Genomic DNA, 27,864 nt, shown 5'->3' with positions numbered 1-27,864 from the left:
TTTGACATGGAGCCACAGGGTTATGGTGCTGTTCTACTAATCTAGAGGGCTGGTTGCTGAGGGTGGTGCTTGATTACTACAGCTGAGGTTGAGGAAGCCTGAATTAACTCAGTGTAGCTCTTTGGAAATAACACTATAGTTTGCAATCATGGTTTGTAAGCAGGAGCAACACACAATTTGACTGTTTGGATAAAATGACAAGCTATGATTTGCTGAAAACCAGGTTGGGAAGCTACCAATAGCAGCATGTGACATTATTGTTACATTTGTACAGCCCTTATGCAAATAGCTTTTCTGGTATATAAAGCATTGCATGGATTAATATGAACTTCTTGGAAGGCTCCATGATAGCAGAAAAGCCTTTTAAAGAGAAATAAACAGGCATTATCTTATTCCCAGAGCTGGCCTGGCTGTTAGGCAGGGTGAGGTCACTGCCTCAGGTGACAGAAGTCCCCCAAGTTTCATGCCTGCAAGTATACTGCTTGCCCCATCGTCTTGGCACTGCTTCTTCACCAGCAGTAGATGTGGTAGCGTGTGCAGAAAAAGCAGCAGCGGGGCAAGGTGGTACTTCCTGTTTCACCTCGAGAGGTGCAATGGGATGTGCTGCCCCTGCTTACTCCAGTATGAATATACCGATACTATTGATACGTTATGTGAATATCTCTCCCCCCAGACAGCTTCTTTAACAATGGGTCGCCATGTAAGGCAGAAAAGTTTATTCATCTGGTGATCCTAATTTTTTATTCCAGCTAAGAGACTGCCTGTCAAAGAAACAGGATATGGAGGTAGGATATCTATATAAAAGGACAATATTTCACAGCCACATTTAAAGAAAGAAATAGAGAAGCAAAGCTTTACTCAATGTGTAATAATATTATGAAACTACAATTCTGAAATAGACCATCATAAAGGCAATTTTATCTTCTGTACTCTGTTTGGAGGGTTCACCAGTTCAAACCAAGAAGGCAGACTTACACACAGAAAGAATATTTGAAAAATACAACCTAAATTACAGTGCACCACAAGCAGAAAATATGGGGCATGTTATTGACAGCAATACTACTGATTTGTACAAGGCTAGAACAAGTTTAACACGACCTACTTACACAATTTGGGTACTGCATTAACAGATAAGAGAAATCTGAAGTGAAAGCTCCCAAAGTCCTCCTTGCAGCTGTGCCAGAAGAAAGGGGAGACTGCACAACCCTGAGGCTCACTGTGGCTTATTCTTGTCACACTAAACTATGGTTTAGTGTGACATCTGACTGCACACAGTATCTCCCTACCCATGTCCTGGTAAACTGCCAGCTGGATAACTACAATACAGTATATTAAAAGTAGGGCTGCCTCTTAAAAGGTTCAGGAGCTTCAATCGGTTACAGATTACCAAACTTTGATTAGCATAGCTTATTCACTTCATATCTCTACCAGTGCTAAAGTTTCCCCACTAACTGCTTTTCTGCTTCCAAGTCCAATTCAAAAGTGCAAGTACTGATTTTCAAAGCACAGAGGAACAGTCCCTTGCCATACATCAGTCATGTAACACACAAGGAAATAAAATTATTTTTAATTTTTTTAAGGATAGGTGTCTAACTTTTACATTTTGGGGCATAGATTAAAAGCATGAATGTGGTATGTGCTGAACACACAGTAATCAAATGTCCTTTTTGATAGTGAATGGTCCAAGAAAATGGAGTGAGCTTAATGGCTTAGCAGGGCATGGCCACACTTCTCCCTGAGCCAACTCCAACCACATTGGTCACCCATACAATTTAGAAGCTGTAAATCAGACCCCTGTCCCAGAGGACCTACTCTCCCAACTATATTCACATTATGGTTAGGTTCCTGTGAGTATAGAACAGTCTTCACCAACCTGGACTTCCAGATATTTTAGATGATGACTTGCAAGGGCAAAGTCTTCTGGATGGCACCAGGCTGGCAAAGTTTACTATAGAACAAAGCCAATCTCTTATCTGGAAGTTCCTAGGTAGATGTATAGGACAGTACTTTGAAGAGGGGTATTACTTTTGTTGTAGCAGAAACGGGTATTACCTTGACATGCAATGCTCTGGTGCTAGCAAAGATGGAGGCAAAAGGAGGAACAGGGGCTCCATTACAACTATGAAGGAAAGACTAGGTCACAGAGGAAGAGATTCTAGTGGTACAGGGACATGTCTGATTATTCTGATAAGATAAAATTGAGAGTCTGACAAGATTAGACAAAAAAGGCCTTGGGCTACATGCCAGATGTGAGTGGATGATGGCCAATTGGGTAGCAGAGTTCAAAGATGGGCATGGAAGTGACAAAAATCCTAGCTGGGAGTGCCTGGCAGCAGGTGAGAGTATGAAGGAGACACAATAGCTGAGGAAAGATCACCAATTCCCATAGGCAAAATACAGGAGGAAGTGGTAGAAGAGCTTTTCCATGTTAGTATTTAGTCAAAAGAGTTAAAACACTTAAGGCCTTCTTAAGACCAGAAATATCCAGGCATGAGGCACTTACAATCCTGCTCTCAACATATCTACCTCATCTGACAATGTAAAATTCCAAATCTTACCTGCCCAACAGTTTGGATATAAATTTTGGTACTAATGTATTTTTTGCATGCCTATTATATATAAACTGCACATACCACACTCTGCATACAATATAGTAGAAGGACCCAGGGCTTTTTTTCAGCTGGAACTCACCAGAACTCCATTCGGGCACCTGTCAGGTGGGCGCCACTGCCATTATAAGAGAACAAGGGAGGCATTTGTGGTGAGTTCTGGCACCTCTTTTTCTAGAAAAATAGCACTGGGAGGACCTTTACATGAAATGGTAAGAGACCTACAATGTGTTTTATGCAAAAATCTGATTTCGGATACAATAGAGATCTAGAGGACTAAAGTGTCCTATGGTATAGCCTGTGACAGGCAGCTTCCAGGACTGAGGGCATGAAGGAATTTTATCTTTTCTTTCTGACTCACTGGTACTCTTGCTTCGAGTAGAATGATAACTGAATGTGACAAACTGTGCTATTCTACAGTATGAAGTAGAGTCCATTAAGAAAGAAGCTGAGATCACCAGACTCATTTTGATTAACCTTCAGGCCACTAAACACCGATAAATATGTTGCACAGCAAGTGCTAAATATATTTATATATGCTTAAGGTCATGGCATTATTTGTTGGTTACTGGAGTTAAGGGGAGAAAGGGAGGAATGTTTCTGTCACTGCTGTTTCAACTGAAGGGCTATTTGCTCCACTCTTTCTGAAAGCTTGAAAAGAACTTGATAATATGCCTTTAGTCTCTCCTCTGCACCCTAAACTCCATTGGTATGTGAAGTTAAATTAGTATTAGTTGTTGAGATTTTAAAAACCAGTTTCTAAACCAATTGTGGCATTTACAGATGAAAGCCTAACCATTCACCTGGGAAACAAATTCACTTATAATACTTGAAAGATGTTAACACTGAGGCCTATTGAATCCTGATTCTGTAGCATTAGCTACCAATCCCAATTTAGTGTCATCTGCAAAGCATCTTATCATCCCCTCAAGTCCTTCACCCAAGTCGTTTATGAAGACATTTAACAACAACAGGTCCAGGACAGAACCTTGCAACACCCCACTTGCCACTTTCCCCCAGGGTGATGAGGAACCATTAGTGAGCACTCTTTTGAGTTAGGTCAGTCAACCAGCTACCAATCCACCTAACAGTTACCTCATCCTGCCCACATTTGATCAGCTTCTCCCCAAGAATATCATGGGGGACTCAAAACCCTTAGTGAAATCAAGGTACGTTACTCCTGGGTACATTCCCCTGCTCCTCCAAACTTGTAACTCTATAAACAAAAAACAAAAAAACAAGATTTGTCTGGCATGATTTGTTTACGAGAAACCCAATTTCCAGTCACCAGTGCCATCCTAGGGTCTTTGGCAAGCACACCCCCAGTACTGCATTACAAGTTAGCAGTCCTCTTTGTACATTACATTGACAGTGTGGGGGTTGCGCCCACCCAGCTCCTATTCACACAGCTGAGGTAATATGAGAAGACCTAGCTGACATGCAAAGAAGCTATGCTCCAGCTTTTCCCCAAACACTAGTGCTACCCTCTCTTGGAAACTGAGTTAACCTAAGAATGCGGAGTAGCTGCAGCATTGCCCAGGACTCCTTGCATTATTCGAGTGGTACAAGGAGGAAATGTGCTAAAGTACCACAATCCTAGGATGACATAAGATAGGGGCCTACAGTACACAGAGTTCTGAAGATGCTATTGCCCTGCACATGCCTATTGCCACACGTGGTACTGCTGCCAGGAAATCAGCATGACCTACATCCTGGGACAGCTATAACAGTCGGACCACAGTTAATTCACATCAAGCAGCTAAGCTACTCAGAAGGTCAAAAATAATAACTAAAAAACATACTTCCTGAAAGGAAGCACAGTATCAGAGGCTAACCTTTTGGTGCCTGCATGTGTGCCATAACTTTCGTTATTCTCTGTAGCCTATCAGGATAGTATTTGCTCTGTCTCTTTCTTGTCCTACTGCTTGAAATGTTTAGCTTGTGCCAGCTTCACCAAGGAATTGGATCGTAGCATCTCAAGAGAGTAATTTGTGTTAACATTTTAAGCAGGGGTGTTTTTGAAAAACATTGACACACTGCAAGGGCGCCCCACTTGATTACAAACCATGAAAATGACTGTTAGGATGCACTCACAAATCAGTGTACTGACCAAATTGCCCTGTGCTTTATCTGCGCCAGGTCCGGCACATGACAATATTTCCTCTCTCTTTTAAATGTCAAAGGATGATTTGAAGGGTTGTTATTTAAACACACTGACCTGCACAATAACCAGAAGTACTTTATTTAAATCTTTCTTGAGCTGGGTCTCGCCATAAAAAGCTTATAATCTGTCATACCCTGACATCAAATGGGCTATTATAATGAGAGCAATTCAGGGGGTGAGATCTGCAAACATATTTTCCTCCTGGGATTCTCTTACACTCTCTCGCACGTATAATTTTGCTATGGCTTTACTTGCTTGCCACAACATGAAGCTTCCAAGGAAGATATTGCTATCAAAGAAAGCAGTGGAGTGCAAGAGTTTATGACTGTGTGCAAGAGAGAGAGGATGGAGAAGGAGAAGAGGACGAACTCTTACTCTGTTAACTATAATGCTATCAGAAAGTAAATATGAATTGTAAGAACTGATTTTCTTAAGAACAGAATGCTAGTTTAAAAGATATCAGAACAGGCATGCAAGCAAGCAAGCAAGCAAGCAATGAAGCCAGAGCTCATGAAGCCCCTGCATGGGTGTGTTGATTTCCTCATGATACAGATGTATATGCAGCTGCCTCATGGTGACTCAGACCGTTGGGCCATCTATCAAATGAATACTGTCTAACACAGCAGTTCTTTTGGGCTGCATGCAGAGTTATTTTCTTATACCTGCTACCTGAGATGCTTTAACTGAAGATGCTGGGGGCTGACCCTGGTCTTATGCAGATAAAGCATGCATACTTCCATTGAGCTAGAGAGGAAACAGCAGCACGTGCACATCCCTTTGGACATGGGAAAGCTGCCCACTACACTGAAATGAAGCCCTGTGTATGCACTTTGGGAACTCCTGCGCCTGCCAGAGGATCAAAGCATTAGAGCGTACAGTAGCTGGTTTGCCTGATAGATGTGATAGATGTAGATGCTACTATGACACTCAAGTTAGAGCTACGCTTGACAGCATGTAAACAGAATTAACCTGGAGCAGGTGGCTTAGTGACCATGCACCAAAGAAATGTGCACTAATTTGCGGTTATAATGAAAATAAATAAGGCACAGCAGCTTCTCTCAGACTACTTCTGAGAATCCAAATATATTTATTATTTCTATTTATTAAATTTATATACCGCCCTTCGTTGCAAGCTCCCAGGGCAGAATAAAATACAGGATTAAAATAAAAAGTTTTAAAACAAAAACTACAAAACAATACCTTCCCTTTGCCTGTGCAGCATGAACTAAGCATTGTGCATACGGGGATGTGCTCTTCAATGCAGACAGTAATGAATCCGCCAGATATTACGCCCGCTCCCAAAGCACCCAGTGTTTCCTGGCTCATAGGATGGGTGAACCAGACCAAGCTAGCTCAAATTTGGTAAAACACTGTCGCAAATCTAATGTCAAGAATGTTCATTTATGGATCACCAGCACCACACAAAATAATAGTAATAACGATAACAACAATAACAGGAGATTATTATTGTTGTTATTATAAACCCTCCACCAGCAGGTCCCTGAGCTGGTCACAACAATTTAAAATTCAGAATTTAGAAACCATTTCAATTGGCCTATAGTAACAGCAACACGGTGTGTTCTGAAAACGCACATCTCAAGTGTAAGTAAATAAATAAAATTTCTATTTGATCATTTTTTATATAAAAATTAGTTTAGTTTAGGCAAGGGGTGAGTTCAGTCAGAGAAATGTGAAGCTAAGCTCACAGGCACATATTTTTATTATTCAATTCTCAAGGAATTAAAAAAGTGTTTTCATTAAGGAAATGCACATTTTTTGTGAGTTTTTACCATTGTCCTATTTCTCATATCAGCAGTCATACAATTTCAAATGGATTCATTGCATTGTTTGTGGTTGGCCACTGTGATGTCAGCACACTGGAAAAAACTATACAAACACTTGTGATCTGTTCATGCCAGCATGTCAAAGACTCAAATATTTTCAGAGTAAATTTTAGTTGGCTGCCAACACAGCAAACACAATAGAATTGATGCAGCGACATGGAAAGGAAAACGCTACTCTAAATACCTAAAAGTTGCAGAAACACAGCCCAGCTGTGTATTCTTTCACTTGCTTGGTAGTTAGTAATGCAGGCTGTTTGGTCTGCTGTACAGCTATGCAAGGGGTAGCATCACAATAATCCCGTCAAGCAGGTAAGATTGAGGCTATAAATCATAAATAACTCTGGAGTCAAATTCCCCTTCTTCCGGGAATGAAGGACTCCAGCTCAGAAGTGCTAAGAGAACCACAGTCTTCTCTGCTCTATTTACATAAAGAGGCTCATCTCACAGAAGGAGTAGCTAGCTACTAAGACAGGGTTGCAACTCCCATTTAAGGCTAAGACTAAGGATGACTGCTTCTGTAATAACAAAGTCTGAGCCCTGTTCTTATGGAGACTCCAGCTGAAGCCCTGCATTTAGCTGTTCAGGGTTCAACTGAAGCCTCTACTATGCACTCCTGAGGCCATCTCTCAAAAACAGAACATACAAGCGAGCTTTATGGACAAAGAAGGGTTTTATCCTGGGTTTCCTGCAATCAGACCCAGTGTTCTAGCAGTATACTTCAGCAGCTACAACTACTACAACAGTAATACATAAACAGAGAGCAGACTTATTTTCCCCCCTTAGTTACAAGACACACAAAACAAAGTGGAGGGTTCCTCTAGATCAGGGCAGTCTAACCTTTCATGTCAAATGGGCTGCAAGAGTACTTTGACACGGAACCTGCGGGTCACACACTGCACTGGGGAGTGGGGGGGGGGGGGAGAGGCCAAAATTTGACATACACCCCAGCCCCTCATGTTGCCTTACCTCATATAAAGTTGCCTAAGCTAGTGGCCAGGAAATTAAGAGCTAAATTCGTGGCTCAACTCTGAATGTTATTTCTGTTTTGTTATGGCTTGTAGCTAAAAATAAAATAAAACTATTACCTTCCTACCTAGCATACAAATCTGAAACAAGATGTTTTAAAAACATTGTTAGAATAGAAAACAAATCAAAATAAGCTATCATGCTGCTATATCTAAAACTCCATGTATTTTTAGGTGCTAAAACTGCCTTATGGCATTTTCTTGAACTTCGTAATGTATTCTGTAAAAAAAAGAAAAAGAACAAAAGGTATGTTGCAGAAACAGAAAGAAAAGTTCCAGCTGGAAGAAAATAGTTTGGTATTTTTGGTAAGGGAAAGGTGTGGGTTATATTAAAAATATATAATCCCATGAATTTTGCTTGCTGTTCAGCTGAAAAACAAAATAGCAACTAGGATATATATTTTATCTTTAATTCGAAAGTCACTTACAACTACAGGAATCAATCCACCCATTAATGAATTGAAGCCAGATTTGAGGCAAAGAGGAGCAGCTGTTTAACAGTTCATAGTAACACTATGCAATCACTTAGGCCAAGAAGCAAACTCCATTTCATCCAACTGAGTCTACAAGGGGATTTGTTTTTGGAAGCTGAAACATAGCTGCTCTGATTGGAAGTTATTGCTTGGGTATCCAAGCAATACTAATGGATGTATTTCAGTTTTATTTACTAAGATCCCTTGGATCACTAAATATGAAAATACTAGGATGAGGATTCAGTGTAAAGGAAGAACTACTGTAAGACCTGGTAGCTAGCTATACACTTTAATAGGAATGACTAACAGTCCTTTGTATTATCTCTGATTTTTTACTGAATTATTGTTTTGTGATATTTTACTGTGCTTTGATATTGTTGCTAGCTGCTCTGGTAGGGGCATAACAAAAACAAAAAAGTAATTAATTATAGAAATTAGGATGCTACTGCACCTAACATGAAACACTCTCCACACATCTTGCTTCTTTCATTACCAGCAGGGAAAGTTTTACACCAATGTTCCACAGGACACTAAATTCGATACTGTGAGTCGGATTTGTTCTAAAGATAACACTTCCAATTCCTCCACCAAATGAGGCTGAAAAATAAATAAATCACTACCTTAGTTTAGTTTATTGTGGGGAATTCACAACTGGCAGTCTTATATCTACAAATGTCCTGGCTTGCATACATATACAAACGTGGATGGGAATATTAACCTTCTTGTTATGCACAGCAGCTGCAAGTAGAGAAATCATCATATCTCAGCTCAGAGGGAAGGCTAAAAACAAAGACAAACCCCAGACTTCAAAACGCGGGAAGAGATAAAATTAAAAAGAGGATTTATGGTACTGCTTCAACCCCTTCTGCTGTATAAGATGTGAATGCCACGAGTGTGCTTTTAAACATTATTATAATTTTAAATCAAGCTTTCAAGATCAAATGGGTTAAACATACAGACAATGCAGTAGCAGTTCAGCATGCTCTGTGTGAATATTTAAATTTGCTACGGGGAAATCCAGCCCTACCAAGAATTATTATTTTTTACTTAAGCATTCTGACTTCTGAAATCTTTTGCCCTGTTTTCCCCTGCTTGACACTTTAATGCATCATGCCTGTTAACTGTATTTCCTTGCCAGTGGCTCCTAGTCCATCAGCAGTCTTGCATGCTCAAGGCTCTGGAGGAAATATGGAGAAAATGCTTTGCTAGCACTAGCAAAATGAAAAATGAATTACAAATACAGAGATAGCACTGGAAAATGCTGATGGAGGACTCAGCTGCATGTAAAAGATTATATGTATTCAGACTCATGCAGTTTACATTGCTAAGAGAATCTATATTCTGAACCCATCCATACGAAGAACAACACAGTTATTCTGGATTTACAGTAGTACAAATCCAAAAAGAATATGCTACTTGGTCCCCCTTTATCACCTGAATTGAACTTCACCAAAGCACAAACAACCATATCCCCCACTTCATTGACTCTGCCATGTTAAGTCAAAACCATTTTGGTCACTGGCCTGTGTAACACAGGCAGCAAAAGGGAACCCACCCTAGGTTCTCTCAGTGCTTCACAGAAATGTAATATTCACATGATGGTCATATATGAGTATAGCCGGTGGTCAACAAAAGAGGTTTTAAGACTCTCTCAATGCAAATCTTTAAAATGTAGTATAAACACCGACAACTGGGAAACACTGGCCTGCGAGCGCTCCAACTGGAGAACAGCCTTTACCAGCTTTGAATACGCTTGAACTCAGGATGAAAGGGAGAAACGTGCTACGAGGAAGGCACGCTTGGCAAACCCTCACCATGATCAACTCCCACCCAGAAACCTATGTCCCCATTGTGGAAAGATGTGTGGATCCAGAACTGGCCTCCACAGTCACTTATGGACCCACTGTTAAAACCGTGTTTATGGAAGACAATCTTACTCAGCTACGAGTGATCGCCAAATAAAGAGATTTTCATCAGGTGCATTAAGTAGACTGACGACCTGACATGATAAAGAGTCAGCTTTACTCAAAAGTAAGTGTCACTGGTATGCATGACATACCAAGCCAATCCCTGCCTTAGCGAGACAAGCTCTGAAAGGAACTTGCAGCCACACGACTCCTCCCCTGCACCAAGCCAAACTTCGGCTTAGCATATCATCCAAACCAAGATTCATGGTTAATCTCTCTCCTCACTAACCATGAGATGTAACCAAAGTTTGTTCTTGGTTACAGTTTGTGGTTAGTGTGGAGAGAGATTAAACATGAGCGAGCCCTATTTCAGATTACACACTAAACCAAACTTGGACTTCAGAATGTGGTGGGCAACAAAAAGGACCAGGGAAAAGCCAAGTAGCTGTGGGTTTCACTAAATCAAAGTCCGGTTTAGCAAGTTATGCAAACCAGGCCAATTTTTTCAATGCACCTCAATTGCAAATAAGTGCACACACTACTGAACCCAGATAGTGCAGTACAGGCTGAGAATGCAGCGGGTTTACGAAGAATGAAGTCAACAGAAACATAACGCAATTAAAATTATTATTGTCTATTGCAGGTCATGATACTATGAAAGACTGAGCCTGAGATCCAGATAAGTGCGAGGTTCCATCTGCTGAAATATGAGATGTTTTAATCTACCTTCCAGTGGCAATCCCTGCTCTATCTGAAGGATTAACGTTCTTCATGTTCAACAGACATCAAAATGAGCCATGACTTCTGTGTACAAAGAGGAACACTTTAGTGCAAGTTTAGACTCCTCTCTATCCAAGGCTTAGTGTCTTAGGTGGTAGAGTATCAAGGAATCCAAAGGCCAAATAAATTCTCTTTGCAACTGTGCATTTCCTTTTGACAAAATTACAGCATTAATTGACAGCTCTAATATAGGGTCTAGCATGGGAAATTCCGGCCCTTATGTCCTGCAAGTCGAGTCAGCCAATATAAGTGTTGGCCATGTAATATGCAAGGATGGTTTCTCATGGAAGCTGTTTTTGACTGTGCCCACAGGAGGCCCTTCTGACATGCATTTAGTAAGTTTGTTTGATTGATTTATATACCAAGGTCTCAGGGCAGCACACCAAATTAAAAAATATTTTAAAAAGTTCTAGATAAAGAGAAAAGAAGCCCTCACTCAGCATCTGAATAAAAATTTGCAATATTCAGATGCTTATGTGTTTTCACATGGTGACCTGACCACTAATTGCTGGTATGTCTCAACTAGCCAACTAGTACTTCCAAACTTTAGAATGAAGTGCTTACCCTCCCCTTTTTTAAGCGAAGGAACAAACAACATTCTGAGCATACACATTACAACATTTTTGTACCAATTGTCTGAACTATAATGGGGTGGTGGTGGTGGTAAAGGTAAAGGCACCCCTGCCCGTTCGGGCCAGTCTTGCCAGACTCTAGGGTTGTGTGCTCATCTCACTCTATAGGCCGGGAGCCAGCGCTGTCCGCAGACACTTCCGGGTCACATGGCCAGCGTGACAAGCTGCATCTGGCGAGCCAGCGCAGCACACGAAACGCCGTTTACCTTCCCGCTGGTAAGCGGTCCCTATTTATCTACTTGCACCCAGAGGTGCTTTCGAACTGCTAGGTTGGCAGGCGCTGGGACCGAACGACGGGAGCGCACCCCGTTGCGGGGATTCGAACCGCCGACCATGCGATCGGCAAGTCCTAGGCGCTGAGGTTTTACCCACAGCGCCACCCGCGTCCTAGGTCCTAGGTAGTGGTGGTAGCATGGCGTAAAGTGAAATTCCTCCTGTAAAAACCTCCTCTTATACACATCACATCGCACAATAGTTTGGGTCATTGTATGCCCCCCCCAAAAAACCTATGACATATGAAAAAATATAGTATTCACACAGTGCAACTCTGCAATACTACATTTGTCCAGTCTGGACTGTGATGAATATCTGTTTTCCTCACACTTAAAACTGGGTTAGCATATTTGAATACCATACCAATTCCTGCAATTTTTGTATATGTAGCATATTTTACTATATATACAGGCAAGTGTCGGAAGGCATTAGTCATTTCACATAAGACACTTGGCAATACCCTGACATCCAACATAGCCGGCAGCTACTTTCTGGTAGAGTGGAATCACTTAACGTATTACCAGAAATTACCTACAATGACACATTTGGACATGTATCTTTATGCTTGATGGCAGGAAGGCAGTGCTAATTATAAATAAATAAAATTTGTGTCTATGGTACCTTTTTGTAACCTGCCCTGGGACCACTCAGTGAAGGGTGAGCTAGAACCACAAATAAAAAATACCCGAATCTGTGAATCTCTTCTTAGGTCTCCTTGTATTAAAAAACAAAACAGGGAAACAAGAACTAACACAGGAATGCATACTGCTTTAACTCTCCCCCTCCTTTACTTCTCGAGCAGTTTCAAGATAAACACAAAGGAAGTGAACTAAAGGTGTGTGTCCCCCTTTGTGCTCAGATTTGCTACGGAGAAAGCTATAGCATTTTGCGCCGGCAGATTGTATCCCCCTTCCATTTCAACAAACAGACCCCAAAAAGATGTAAGCCTCCCACTGCTTGAAGGCCTTTATTAAATACACACCATCAAATACACCCCCTTTTCGAAGTGTTACAAGCTACAATGTGTGTGCTCAGCAGCATCTATCAGAGCCCATGTGTCTCAACTTGGGCACCCATCAAGAGACATTCAAAATTGGAAACCCCTTAAAATTTAATCCCAAGTTTATTTGTTGCCTTTATTACTTCTTCATATCCAACCCGTTGAGGAAGTCTAAAGCTCAGTTGTTGTTGCCATCCTTCATTTTTATAGTGCACTCACTGTATTCTTCCATGGTAATTGCAGAGATTTGTCACATGTGAGCATACTCTCCTTATCCATAATATACAGCTTCTGAAAGTCTTGGCCAGGACAAAAACAAGAAAAAGGAAAAGGAAAGTGATTTAACTCTTTATGGCTTCCTGCTTTTTCAGGGTTATTTGCTGATCTCCAAGAATGGTATTACTCTTTGGCACCAAGTCCAAACCACACTAGAGAGAGGCTTGTCTGCTTAGTAGTGAATATAGTGTTCCTACATAATACACCATCTGGATTATTAAAACAAAAAATAGTTACCATCTTCTGTAGAGATGTCGGAATGATGTTGCTTCTAAAAGTCTTAGGTTGCAATCCTAACCCTCCTTACCAGGGAGTAAGGCCTACTCAATTCAGTAAGAGTACTTCTGAGTAGACATTGTTAGGATTGCACTATTAACCTTTCTTTTTAATTAGAAGGGTAGAATTCTGCACCAGAATACAGGATAATATAACCGATTGAATCCCTGATCTTGATTGTTCAAGTTCTGCTTAGCAGGCATTGATTTTCTGCCTCAACAGAAGTGAGCTTGCTCTGATGCATGCCATTTAAATTCATTTTACACAGTTGCTTAATGTGACTTGGCACAGCAAAGCTAAACTAGCTTTCTGTGTCTAAATAAGATTCCTAAATTTCTAAGAGCATTTCTTGTGGTTTAGAAAAAAAGAAATCCGTGCTTTCAACACTGGGATCATGTTACAGTTTAGTATATGACTTGGAAGCCATCAAAAGCGTTTCATAAAACTACCTCCCACCCAACTCACTTAAGCAAGTTCACTTCATTCATTCCAAGGAACTTTGAGGGAGGTGGATTGCACTCTCTTATTTTATTTTAATGAAGGCGCCAAAGATCGGTATTTTGTTTCAATTGCCAATGACATTCGAACACTACAGGCTTCCCCTTCAAAACTAATGATGTGGTAGAAAAACACTGTGCGCGTTCACTCTCTGTGACTTTTATAAGTGTGTTGTTCTAGGGTTTTTTGTTTTTGTTTTTTAAAACAACAACTACCTATCATGGCCCAGTTCACATGTACTATGTACTTGAGCTGGAACAATCCCAAGCAAATTATTGGGCTCATAAACTTTGCCTTTCCTCCTCCTCTTTCTATGCAGCTGGGGAAAATATGTGTTTATTTTTGGTTACAGAGAATCCTGGTTTGTTGTTGTGTACAAACTAAACATCACAGTTTTAAACGAACTCTGATCGGTTTCAAAACAAGCCAACTTCAAATTATGGGTTATGTAGCTGGCATGTTTTAACACCCCAGAATTTGTTTCAAACCACAATCTCTGATTCATATATAACAAGCCAAAATTCTGTGAAACCAGAAGTAGACACTAGTGATCACATGGAAGGAGACAAGGGGGGCAAATGTGCCTAAGGCTTTGCTTGGGCTTGTTCCAGTTCATGCTTGGAGTGCCAAACCACTGCTTACTGTTACGTTCAAATGCATGTAGACGCTAACCAAAATGTTAACTTGACTATCAGAAATCTTAAGTAAAAGGAACTATAAACGCCCACAGTGTTAGAGTCCTAATAGTTTGCTTCATTTTTTTCAGGGGTGCCACACAATTCTTTTAAATATTTCATGTTAGCAAAATCAGGACTCATTGGTCTCCCTGCATCTAGAGAAGAATACTGCAACTTTGGGGATTTCCAGTTGGCCAGTGATAGCAGTAATTTGACTGGGTGTGTATTACTTCTGAAAATTTTGAAACTGAATGGTGGGAGCACTTTCACAGTGACATAATCTTTTTAAAAAAGAGTAGGGAAATACTGATGAAAACACAATTAACTGGAACAAAATCCCCTGTAGTTCAGGTAATTTCATACTAGACACCTCAAGTTTTACACCCCTTGGCAGAAGTGTTAGCAGGCTGTCACCCTTTCATAAATTGTTTAAATTATGGTACCATGGAACCTTTTATAAGCCCCATTACTAACTACTGCCATTGCTTCTGCAATCAGTTTCATAAATACATAGCGTGTTTTTGGGGAGAAGCTTAATGTGATGATAACAACAAGACAGCCATGGTAATTTCAGTGTCTCATGATTCTGCTCCTAGACAACAATGACAAAAAAATGGAGGAAGGGACAAGTAATGGTGCAGAAAAACACAAGATTTAATTTATTTGCAGCCAATGGAGATCTTCATTTCCCTCTCAGGCATGAAGGAAACAGAGCCATGCCACAAGCCATGCAGTGTGGGTGACATGCAGTTTTTTGTTTGTCTTTTTAAAAATCATATCTGACATAGTTAGTAAAAACAAAAAAGCAAATTCCTTTTCAGATGCAAGCATTATACTTGATCTGGGGTGCCAAATGGCATATAACATTTAGGAGAAAAAGCCCTGTCAAGATCCCACAGCAAGTCCAGTTTACATGGCTACCTACCCGTACTGGTCAGGCTGATGCATCATGGGAGCCTGAGTGCTGCCATAGTTGGGGTGCTGTGAAGAAAACATGGGGCGTCCGCCAGCCCCAGACTGGCTGGGATAAGCAGGCGACCTAATGTATGGTGGCCTAAAGCAGAACAAAAGAACAGCTTCTTTGGATTTGTATTGGATCACAAGCATGAACCACCTCGTCAGCTACAATCCTTCCATACTGAAGCATGTAGGATTCTTACTGTTGGGCAAATAGCCATATAGCTTTCCATTAGGAACCAAGGAGAAAAATGCTGTGCTTCCAAACCTCTTGGATAAAAAGGGATTCATCCCACAAGTTGCTTCCTAATGTTCCTTTTGCAATTAAGGTCTAATGACTTCATAATCTTCCTACAGGTGTTAGATTACCTGGGGCGTACAATGTGATGAAGAGGTTTTGAAATGTTGTGTTTTGATTATGGAGATACAGCAACTGAAAAGTAAGTCTACAAAATAGATTTGAGAGTTAGGCTTCAAGTGGGAAAGCAATCTATGGGTATTATGTTGTGTGTTTAAATCAAATATGAAATACTTTATCCAAATTCATAATGTGAATTGCAACCTTGCACTCTATTTTACTGGCAATTATTAATGTTTAAAATTAATTATATTGCTTTTATGTTTGTAAAATACCAGTTGCTCAAACCAAAACAAAAAAATGCATAAAACCTGTTGATCTACTGAATTTCACAGGAGCCCAGGTCAGTAATTTAGAAAGGTAATGTGATTTTATCCTATTAAAATAGTAGTATTTTGGGGTTTTTAAAAGATGTTTTAGGTCTCCCTAATCCTCCATAGTACAAACAAGTTGTGTATACCTTTTCCTTTATATGCATAATAGACATAAAAATATCTGGAGTAATTAGTGCGTAAGGTCATCAATGGTATATTATATAACCAAATGCAATGTATATGTCTGTAGAAATGTGCATACTGCAATCCAGTAACCAGGTATTCTCCCTTAAGGGTCTTGGAGATATCATCCCAGGGATAGTAGGCTGCACATATTAGCTATGGAGTGTAAATTTATGGTGCTACCTCAAGACCTGAGGAAGATGCTTCCTGTACTGCAAAAACCACAAGACTAGAGATTAATAATCCATATTTCAGTCTCTACCTCAGAAGAGCAGTTATAAATTAGATATTCTGGTTAGCTTTAAAAAGGGTGGCCCCTGCCCACAACTGCTCATATCCATTGGCGAATAGATTTTGAAAATGTTCTGGAGACTTCAAATGCCCACCAGACAACAATGATCCCAGCAATGGTGCTTCTTTCCACCCTCTTTTCCCCAACAATTCATGCTACACCTGTATTAAATTTAGCCTTTCAGAATTGCAGGGGTTAATTGCAGGGATTTTACTTTTTACATCATATTAAAACTGTGGGATTTCCTGTTCTAAATACTTATATTCATAGATATAAACATGTCTTGAAATGGTAAACACCTGCCACTGTCATTTGGGTTTCTTTTAACAATTATACCATTTTGTCCTTTGCACAAACCTCCTTTACTTTATAAGCAAGTACATTTTAAATGGTTTCGGATCCTTTCCTTTGGACTCATACCTGCTCTGGGCGGAGTTTGCGGCAGCCTGCATCACTGCTGCAGCTGCCTCCTGTGCCTTACGGTTCACAGTTGGCATGGGTGGTCCCATCCCTGGGCCTCCCTGCTGAGACATGCCTGGAGAATTGGGGGTCATACTGCTCATATTTCCAGGAAACGGTCTGCTCTGCATCCCAGCTGATGGCATTCGTCCCAGGGGTATGGTACCACAAGGCTGGCCTGGCCCTTGTCCATGCATCTGGCTGCTGGCATTTATACCCATACCAGGTCCTGGGCCACTGTAACTCGTGTTGGTCACTCCAGAGTACGTTGGCTGTCTGGAGTAGTTTCCTAGACAAAACAATGTAACAGAGGAAAATAAAGTTACAACCTTGGATTCAGAGAAACAGCTTGCTGGAAAATCTCGTTCAGTGAAGTAACCCAAACAGTGCAAGACACAAATGGAGGATTCCCTATCTATTATTCAATACTGGTTTTCTGCAGATAAGGATTTCTGAAAGTGGTGGACTTGCTTCACTGAGGATATGTGGTGGACAGGAGAAGGCAGGATATTTTGGGAGGTGGGGGTGGGGACTGCAGCTGCATAATCATCCTGCAACACCAGAAGCAGGGTTGAAAAGAGTGGGGAAGTAGAAACATGGGGGTGAAACAAGGAAGGACCTTAAGAAAATCTAGCTAGGGTGAGTACTGTGCATTGCAGGCTGTGGTGGCATGTCTTCCTTGTTGCTCCTACACTTTGAAAAAGTGTTCCCATTAAGCAGACTTCACTGAAATGCAAACATTAGATCCCTTTCCCCTCATTCTCCACATTCTAGAATAAGAAACACAGAACATATATAATTCCTTCCCCGTGCCCTTTGTACATTAACAAATAAAGATCTAGATTGGTATTGTCATAGTATCTTCATAATAGGTTCATATGCAAGCCCGGTTACATCATGTCTATTTCCTTTTCCTTCTTCCGTACACTTTTAACTCAGTCATGCCTTACAAGTTCTATCTTGTGATTTTAAAGGAAATTAAATAACACTGAGCATTCGCTTTAAGAACTGACAACAAGCGCTCCCACTATGTGCTTAAAATGAAATGCCAGCCTCCAGTTTTAGCTGCTATTTTAAATACAGTGGTATCTTGGGTTAAGTACTTATTTCGTTCCAGAGGTCCGTTCTTAACCTGAAACTGTTCTTAACCTGAAGACCACTTTAGCTAATGGGGCCTCCTGCTGCTGCCGTGCCACTGGAGCCCAATTTCTGTTCTCATCCTGAAGCAAAGTTCTTAACCAGAGGTAATATTTCTGGGTTAGCGGAGTCTGTAACCTGAAGCATATGTAACCCAAGGTACCACTGTACAACTTTTTAATCCCCACCCCAGCACAGCCATAGGTAATCAACCTTTCTAATATAATTGATAAACATTTCACCAACAGCCTTTATTGCTGACATTTCACTTCCACTCAGATATAAATTCACTGGTATATCCACTGTTTGTTCTACACATATCTATTTTTATTATGCAGCTGTGTTTGCGGAACACAAACCAGACATTCCCATTCATATTCTATGTGAAACAGGAAAATCTTTACGTGACATCAACACCTGCTGGGTCTTTTGTCCTGGAAAAACTTCTTCACACCTGCCTAGTAATCACATGGCAGCAGTAAGGACTTTGTGGTCAGGAGAAAAAACCTTGCAGGTTGAATAGCCCTCAGAAATCTAACATTATCTACTTCTGCTTTACATAGTAATCTTTCTAATATATATAATATAATGTATATAATTCCAATCGTCAGCAAAATCTGACCTATATATGCTATATTAGGAATCTCTGGTCAAGACTTAGGGGAATTCAGAATGGAACTTTATCAGATATGACTGCACTTCTTGAGATTGTAACTGAGTCTTTGAAACAGCATGAGAAGCGTCTCCCAGTTTCTTTAGACAAGGAGGAGGATCTATCCTAGCTGTTAAACACAAAGGTACTATATTACTATTCATAGACAAGATGAGTCACAGAAGATAAAAAAAACCCATTTTCTTTTGATCTCTCAAATGTCTTATGGCTTCAGGTAAGAAAGAATGTCTCTTTAAAAAAAAATTAATTAATTTTTCATTAATAATGATTCAATATAAGCCACATTGATACAATACCAAATCATAATACAATTTAAGAAGCCAAATTATTCCATTCCAAATTAAACATTTTTGGGTGACTTCCCATGTTCTGATTTTGGGGAGATGATGTTGTTGTTCCTTCTCCTGCTTCCATTCTTATTTAATGTCCAAATAATACCATTCCAATGTAAATCATTTATCTTAAAGAAAGAAAGAGTGTCTCCATGGGATGACACTGAAGTCTCATCTAAAGCTGGGAGGGGGAACCTGTGGCCATCCAGATGTTGGTGAACTTCAACTCACACACTTGCAAGTGTGTATGTATATCCATGTGTGTGTGTTTGTCTCAGAGACACATTGATCTGTCTGAAGCCCCTCATATGATACTGTAAAATTAATTTGCAACAGAGAAGCATGAGTATAGATCTCTAACGCCTTGTAATCTTCTGGTATTAAAAAAACAAACATTTGTTCTGAATTTTCCTTATTGGGGCTACGTTCAGGGCAGCAGTAGAATAGACATCACCCACAAACACAGAGGAATCTTCTTTATCAAAGTGGTTGAGTCAGAATAGGCTAGGTTGACAAGAACACGATAACCTTTTAGGGGGGGAAATGTAGATTTCCCCCCCTCAACACCTCAATAAATAAATAAATAGCAACAAACGAGACAGAAAGCCAGGAATGAGAATTACAAACTTATTTCCATGTTTCTCTAATATATTAGTAATTTGCTGGCAATGGCTTTGACAGCCAACAGATGGATACACCATTAGATACAATGAATGCAGCAGATGCTGAGCCAGCCTCCATCAGCTGGACATGTCAAGCAGCCAAGTGCAAGAGCCACACTTTTCAAGTGGGTACCGGTTGGCGTGGCAGCCTTGGAACATTAACAAGCAGCCCGTTCTCCTTTCAGCCAATGGATTTCAGATTCCAGCCCATTTCAGTGAATTATCACTAATTGCAGGAGCTGTAGAGTCTTATATAGAGGAGAAAGCAGTGGCCCTATTAAACCAAATTTAAAATAGAGGAATGGAGACATAGAATTCAGCGTTTAAGCTTGAAAACAGAAATGTTTCAAGATCCTCAAGCTCATGCCTAGATTGTAGCAGATTGTGTGACATGCACCAAATCCAGAGAAGCACTTGTACTCTGGTTTAAGTTGAAACTGTCTCAGTGTCAGTGTCATTGGGAAAACTCACAGTCCTAAAGATGATCTGGCAAGAAATACAAACACATTTAAGACTGAACAATAAACCTATTTTGACAAAGCCTATCTTCTTATTTACATGTTCTGTACAGTGTGTAGTTCTTCTTTAGATACTCAACAAATAAATATTTTAAATAAACTATTTAAAACAGAATTTTAATTCTACTGAGTGCTTCTATACAGATTTTTGGTAACAAGCTTGTTCCGAATGAATTCTAACACGGCTAACTGAAGACACTAACCATTTGCTCATGAAGTGTTTCTTCCTATAAAATAAATCACACATATCCAGCCATTTTATATTGCTTATGTGTGTATGTCATGCTATGCTTAATGAACAGAAAAACAAAACTCTAGTTGTAAAAGTATCAATTCCAGTGCATGTGTCTACCATTTTAGATACATGTCAAACATGCCACTGAATAAAATGAAGGTTGTCACTTATTCAGCCTAACTTTTAGGATACTGTATGATCACCAAAGCATGGACTCAACAAACCTCTGTGTGATTTGGCAGGCAGCTACATCTCTGATACACCAATGTTTTCATAGTTCCAATTCTTGACTAAAACCCAGAAATTCATTTGCAGAGACACTTGCAGTATAAAGAAAGTGGGGGAACAGGGAACTGCAGAACTTAACAGGAAAAGGGACACAGTATTTGGCATGTTATCTGAGAGCATTGCTTTGGCATTAAAATCAATTCCATTCAGTCAGTCTGAATGGCTAATGTTTTACTAAGAAGAAAGCTACCATTTTCAGACAAGAATCTCAATAATTTCAATATGGCTAGGTCATTATGGTAAATTATAAATCTGGGGTTTTTTCTTCTTCTTTACAACATAAGCTAGCAGCTAATTATTGCACAGTTCGTACAATTTGGGACCTTATAATTGCATAATATTTTACAAACCAAAAGGTTTCCACCAGCTGGAAAGCTAATTCTCAAAACTGCTGCCATTCAGCAATGTACCCAATTCACAGTTCAGTTTAGAAAACTAGAGAAATGGATGAATCTGCCTATAGAGGATTCAACCATTGTTGTTTCCAAGTGGCATCATTACATGCAGGCACCAAAAGCAACCATGCGAAGTAACTAATGTGGAATTAGAGGCAATCAAATAGCTTCTAAAACAAGCAGATGAAATAATCCATCTAGTGGACTAAAATTACTATCCCAATTAAGCAATTTCACAACAGAACAGAACTATTGTCAACACTTGTGTCCAAAAATCCTTGCAAGCAGCTGAAGAATTTGCTAAAATGGTTGGCAAGTTGAAACACTTAATGAAATATGGTTGCATCCAATGGTTGGTGGAAGGCTCTTTGATCTACTGGAGATTTCCATGAGGAGAAAATGGGAAGAGATTATTTTTGCTGATTCCCCCTTACATCTGCTGCTCTCTGCACCCCTCTAAGGTGGGGACCCCTTAGATTCGAACAGTGTGAGAGGTGTTACAGAGGGGTCTGCAGAAGAAAGGTGAAATTTCTAAAAACAGTCTCTTCTACCTTTCTACTCAAGGACGTTTCTACTGGATCAAATAGCCTTCTGCCAGTAGAGAGACACAACTGGATTTAACCTATTAACTTTAAACTTAGCTCATGGAAAACAAAGCAGTCAAAGCAGTCTTTGGCATCATCTCTTCAATTGGAGTCAACAAGAGTTTTAAAGCTCTTTAAAATATTCCCCCAAAATTCTAAAACATGTAATAAGGGAGCTCACAGAAACTGAAGGCTTCTTTAAACAGCACAAATGTTATGTTTCCTCTCTACAGTAAAGATATTACAATACACACTAAACAATGTTGAATCCTCACAGACTTTCCCGCATCCTCCATCAATGAAGGAAAGTCTTTATGTGAAGCAGAGAAATAAATGGATACAAAATCTTTGTACGGCAGAACTCAAAGCACTCACTACAAAAGCTGTATTTGAGGCAAAGGTCTGTTGTATTACATCTTGCTTTAAAACCATATGAGACGAAAGTGAATGGAGGTCCTTTCTGTCATGTCTATATACAGATCAAGAAGTCAAAAGATGGAATACTTATGCCACAACTAAAACATTATGTTCATGGGTGGGTGGGGGGGCACACCAGGTGATTATAATGGAAGAGAAGGAGCTGTACAACTACTGGGATCAGGAACAATGTAGGGATTTTTTGTCCAAAAAACCATAACATACAAAAACTGTATGTTGATTTTCATGCTTGCTTTTTTTTTTTTTTAAAGTAGTTCCCTAGTTTGATTGGTCACAGGATGAAGTGCAAACTGCACAAACTATCAGTGATATATTCAGGCACTATTTGAATGAACTTAGCTTCTTCCCAGGTTCATTCAACCCCCACTCTAGGTTTGTAAGAATGGGACTTCTCAGGAATAAGGGCCTACATGGGAGCAGGGAACTTGGAAGGCTAGGCTAATCAGTTGCAGCCGATTTGGGTGACCAGATACATAAACTCTTAGTTTCTTGAAGAACACTAATTCTTAGTTTTGGGCAAGCCAGCTTATTGCTCCTATCCTGACTGACCTGCTACCACCAACCCTTGCTAATACCTTGTTTTTGGAATCCTGTCTACCCTCGAACCACTCTGCTGTGTTTGACTTCAAGACCCTGCTACTAGACCATGCCTCACTGTGCTTGATCTTAGCTTCTCAGCCCTGACTTGTAAGTAAAATTAACTATAGCTATTGTAAACAAGCAACTGTAGGAGGGAACAGGAGACCAAAGTCAGAGGCCATGTGAGTCAGAGGCCATGATGTCTGAACTGGACCAATAGTTTAGGAGCATCAAAATCCACATAGAAACTAGCCTAGAATTAGTATCAGTTTAATGTCATTCACCAAAGGCTTTATGTACCAGTAAAATTAATCTACAATGAAGTCTATTTTTATACCTATTGTTCACACTAAAGGAACAATATTTTAAGATGAAATATTCCAGTAAATAATTATGATCTATGTTGCCTGGACAGAAAAAACTTTAAGATGAAGAACAGCTCTATGACAAAAATGACATTTTGGTTGAGAATAATAAACCATAAAGTACTGTATATTATGTTCAGAAAACCACACCATTAAAAAAAAACACTCTCCTCCAAATAAGCTGTTGGGAAAGATCAGTGGGTCTCAGTATATGCCAGGAAGATAAGGGATATAGTAATTATGGCAACCTCTTCGGAGGTTTTACAGTGAAGCTAGGTGAGTTTTGGCAAGCAACATGCACTTTTACTGGAATCTGTGTTCGTTCATATCTAACGTTTTGGACAAACCTGAAAAGCGTGCAGACCCACAGAGGGTGAGCCAATAAAGTTGCAATATGAAACTGCAAAAACAAAGGTTTCATATGACTGGCTATAGTTCTTCAACAATGCCTCTGAGGGCCAATTTAAACATTACAACTTTCATGTGAAGTCTGCTAGAAAGAATTCAACACTTATTTATTTTTTATCCTGACTCTTCCAAGCAGCACAGAATGGTCTACAGGACCACCACCCCATAAAAACCACTTACCCATTTAATTGGCCCAAACAAATATATTGTAGCCATGCCACTGGATGAGATTAAGAATGTTGGAGGAATCTGTTGAAAATGGACCATTGAGCTGACATGGATTCTTATATAAATGCTTTTCTAAACAAGTGGACATTAAATGCAAATAGAGATGTAAATTGCTTTACTGTTTACATATTCAATCATATATAATTCCTGCTGTCCCATAAGGAGCTCCATTGCTTTTCTTTCTTCAGCAGTGTTGATTGAGAGTTGACTTTGTTTCTAGGGGCAACTTATAGGTGCTAAGGCTGCAATCCTAACCATATTTACTCCAATGTCCCACTGAATTCAATGGGGCTCACTCCCAGATAAGCAGAGTTATGATTGCATCTTTAATCTGCTTCCTACTGTGAAATATAAAATCTAGTGTAATGCAGAATTCATTACACTGGTCAACAACAAATTTGTTGTCTGCGTTTTTTCAGCTGATTTAGGACGAATCTGATGCGCTGAATCCAAAAATCACATTGGTTTTGCTCAATCAGGTCAAGTTTTTGAGTTATGGCCACATGTCATTTTTTAATATTTTGTTCACATGTACGCTTGTGTGGAGCATTTTAGAAGAAGTTGGTGGGGGTAAAATGCCATGTCGAATAATTGTTTTGATTGGAAATGATTATTTTAATGACAAGAAGTATTCAGGTTCGATAGTTCTGGGTGATTATGTCAAAAAGGGATCAGTTTGGGTTTCCAGCTGTAATGCTTAAGAGTTATGGAAAATAAGGTTTTGAAATAAGTAAAAACTAATGGTGAGGATTTGCTGAACTAATAATTTGAATTGGAAATTGAATAAGAAAGGGAGGTATGAGGAGATCTGGAAAATAAGTTTAAAGAAAATAAGTAAATGGAAATTCTATGTGTTTTTAATTGTTTTTATTTTTGTTGTTTCTTTTCTTTTTGTTTTACATTGTATTATTCTTGAAAATTTCAATAAATATCTTACAAAAAGGGATCAGTTTGAAGTCATAAAACCTCGAAATCTTCCATAAATTGGTGCGGCAAAGCATACAGTTGGGGGATCAAAACCCCTGGCTCACTCGAGTACACTGAAGGAGAACTATGAAGCGGTGAAGTATGTGCTGGAGAAAATTGGTTATGATCAGCATAAGTGGTTTATTTGTGTTGACCTGAAGATGGTGAACTTTTTGTTGGGACAACAGTCTGGCTTCACCAAGTACCCATGTTTTCTGTGCATGTCGGATAGTAGGGATTGTGCTCAGCATTACACGAAGAAGGACTGGCCTGTGCGGCAGGAATTGGTGCCTTGCAGAAAAAGGAACGTCATCAACGACCCTCTGGTGGATTGGACAGAGACAGAATACTCTTCCCATCGCTGCACATCAAGCTCGGCTTAATCAAGCAGTTCACCAAGGCTCTGGACAAGGATGGTGACTGCTTCACTTACTTGTGCCAGGCTTTTCCAGGATTGACCATGGAGAAGTTGAAAGCTGGCATCTTTGACGGTCCTCAGATCTGTCAGCTCATCAGAGATCCAGAGTTCGGAAACTCAATGAACGAAGTGGAACTGGAAGCGTGGAAGGCATTTGTTCCGGTAGTGAAGAACTTTCTTGGCAACAATAAGGCCAGAAACTACGCAGAACTTGTCAACAACATGCTGACTGCTTTCAGAAACACTGGGCTGCAACATGAGCGTCAAGATGTACTACCTATTTTCACATATGGACCGGTTTCCTGAGAACCTGGGTTCAATGACTCTGAAGAGAGACCTCCCTGCCGCTGAGCATTCCAGGAGTTCCAAGAAACGGAAGTTCAAGCCCTGAAGTTTGAAAAATGATGAAGCAACATGCAATTTACGTGTACTTACCTTTATCAATGGCCACCATTCAGTTTACAGTAATCGATGTTTCGATCAGGTAATCAATATATGTTGTTGAAAAAACATTTTTTTCTCTTAAAAACATATTTAGGATGATATGTGTTGACAAAAAGCAGCTGATAATGCCACAAAAATGTAATTGATTTTGTCACAAGATCTGATTTTTTTCAAATCAACATAGCACAAATACCTGACCTAATGGAGAGAAACGGATGCCATTTCCTGATTCAGCAGTGCAAAAATACCCTAAATCATTTGTAGAAATCTAGACAACATTCAAAAAGTAAAAAATTGTTGCCCAGTGTTATTGCTCCTTTCACATTGGTACCTTTTGATTTCGTCCATGCTCCTCAATTTAAAGTCTGAGGAGCATATTTAACTAAGTGTGAGTAGAACAACCTCTGCTTGTGCAATGGGACTTCTTTGTTAGAGCCTACACTCCTACTCGAGTGTAGGCTGAACTCCTGACATTCCTCACTCCCGTTCCCCTGTCCTGTATAGGCTTAACTATGCACATAGGCTTAACTGTCACCAAGTATAATAATAAAAACTACAGAAGTTGTGCTAGGGGTTGCACAACATATTTCACAAGTACAAGACGTCAATTGAATTTGGCTGTTGCGGTAAACTAGGGCCTCCTGGCAGCAGAATGGCTGTTGCACAAGCTGGCTATAACAATTGGATATCAGCTACTGTCTTCTAGCACTCAGCTGAAATTGTCTGCATTATTCAAAAAGCTGGCCACAACTTGAAAATCTTTAGTCTGCAGCATATCCTGGAAATGTCACAACAGGCAACTTTAACTTGCAAGTTGTTTGACAGTTGTGACTGACACTTTCAAACTGACTAACTTCACACATCTCTAAATTAACTTTACCAATGAATGAAGTTTCTTTTTTAAAAAAATATTTATTATGTATTTAATTTGTTAGTAACTTTATCTTGCCCAAGGCAACCCAAAGTTTATGATCCACAAATATGATCTTTTTGCATTCTGTCAAGACTTTTGAGAAATCAATTCCTGGTCTACTTAACATGGACTGAGCTACAGACATGCACACCAACATTACTATATTTATTCTGTGAACTGAGTTACTTCGCCTCACTTACATTACAAGCATTAACTACAGATAGCTGCTCACTTTGGACCAGGGGTGCCAGCTTGAATAAAATATTGGGGGTGGGGCAGGTAAGCCCTACCCCACATAATCGTTTACAAGATGTGGCACACATGCATCATTTGAATGGCAGTGCCCATCGACCTTTTTTGGGGGTAGTCCCCTCAAATATTTTACTAGGGGGCAGGGTTGAAGGGACCTTGGTTCCAAAGAACTGGCTCCTATGCTTTGGACAAACCGGTAGCTACTCAAAATAAGTTGGCACCACCACAACCCATACAAGAAGGATGAACTTATGTATGATGCAGAAGTACATGAATAATCACAGAAGCAGTATACCTTTTCAGAATTAAGGGGTGATTGCCAATGAACTAAGAGTAAACGGAACCATCTGGGCTAGTCAAAAGAGACAACCTCCTTCAATAGACACTTCCTCTTTCAGTTTGCTATCGTTTTATAGCCACCTGGATATAAGCCAGGCATATCTCTTAAGTGCATTAGTAGTGGCTATTACTCTACAAGAAAAATCTGCTACATTTTGGAAGTTTCGGCTGTACTATTGCCAATTACTGATGTTCAGATATTAAGATCTGAGCTAACAAACATGTTTCACCCACAAGCTCTTGAATGCAAGCAGGCTTCTTGTCGGCTAAAAATAACAACACCAGCTAGCTGCCAGCTAGCTAGCTTCCCCTCACAAATGAATGAGCATACTTTAGGATCAAATATATCAAGGCAACATTTCTTTGAACTGAGTGGTGCTGACCCGTGGCTAGAATAATAGCAGGAGTGAAAAGTGCTGGGAGGTGCAGATGAAGATTTGCATAATCTGTTCTTCTATGATCCTAACAACTGTGGGACAGTTCATCACAAAAATTATGAGTTTCTACTTTTCCACTCACCCTGCCCTAAAAGATATGGCCTTTATTTTAAATAAAATAATTCTGAAAACCTGATGACATGTGAATGTTGTTGGTGACTGCAAAGGTCTATAAAAACTGACCAGAAAACTACATGATGTCTTCTATATATTAGCCCAATGTTAAATTTTATTGTACAACAATGTTTTATAAAAA

At 39.8% G+C, this 27,864-nt stretch overlaps 1 protein-coding gene across 14 annotated transcripts in view; it reads right to left on the bottom strand.

Annotated features, from left to right (window-relative positions):
• The window catches only part of ARID1B (AT-rich interaction domain 1B), a 356,667-nt gene that overhangs the window by 55,678 nt on the left and 273,125 nt on the right, over nt 1-27,864 (bottom strand). For 9 of the 14 annotated variants that reach the window (XM_081854279.1, XM_081854287.1, XM_081854289.1 and 6 more), the window contains 2 exons: nt 16,959-17,286; nt 15,360-15,488 (listed from right to left, as the gene is read on the bottom strand). In XM_081854279.1, coding sequence (XP_081710405.1) covers nt 15,360-15,488; nt 16,959-17,286 — 457 coding nt within the window. The remainder of the gene's footprint in view (nt 1-15,359; nt 15,489-16,958; nt 17,287-27,864) is intronic. The other 5 variants (XM_081854288.1, XM_081854292.1, XM_081854290.1 and 2 more) reach the window with 1 other exon arrangement.

Source organism: Podarcis erhardii (assembly GCF_964252035.2).
Source record: "Podarcis erhardii genome assembly, chromosome: 3".
NCBI classification, from domain to species: Eukaryota; Metazoa; Chordata; class Lepidosauria; order Squamata; family Lacertidae; genus Podarcis; species Podarcis erhardii.
This window is presented reverse-complemented; position numbering and strand designations above follow the sequence as displayed.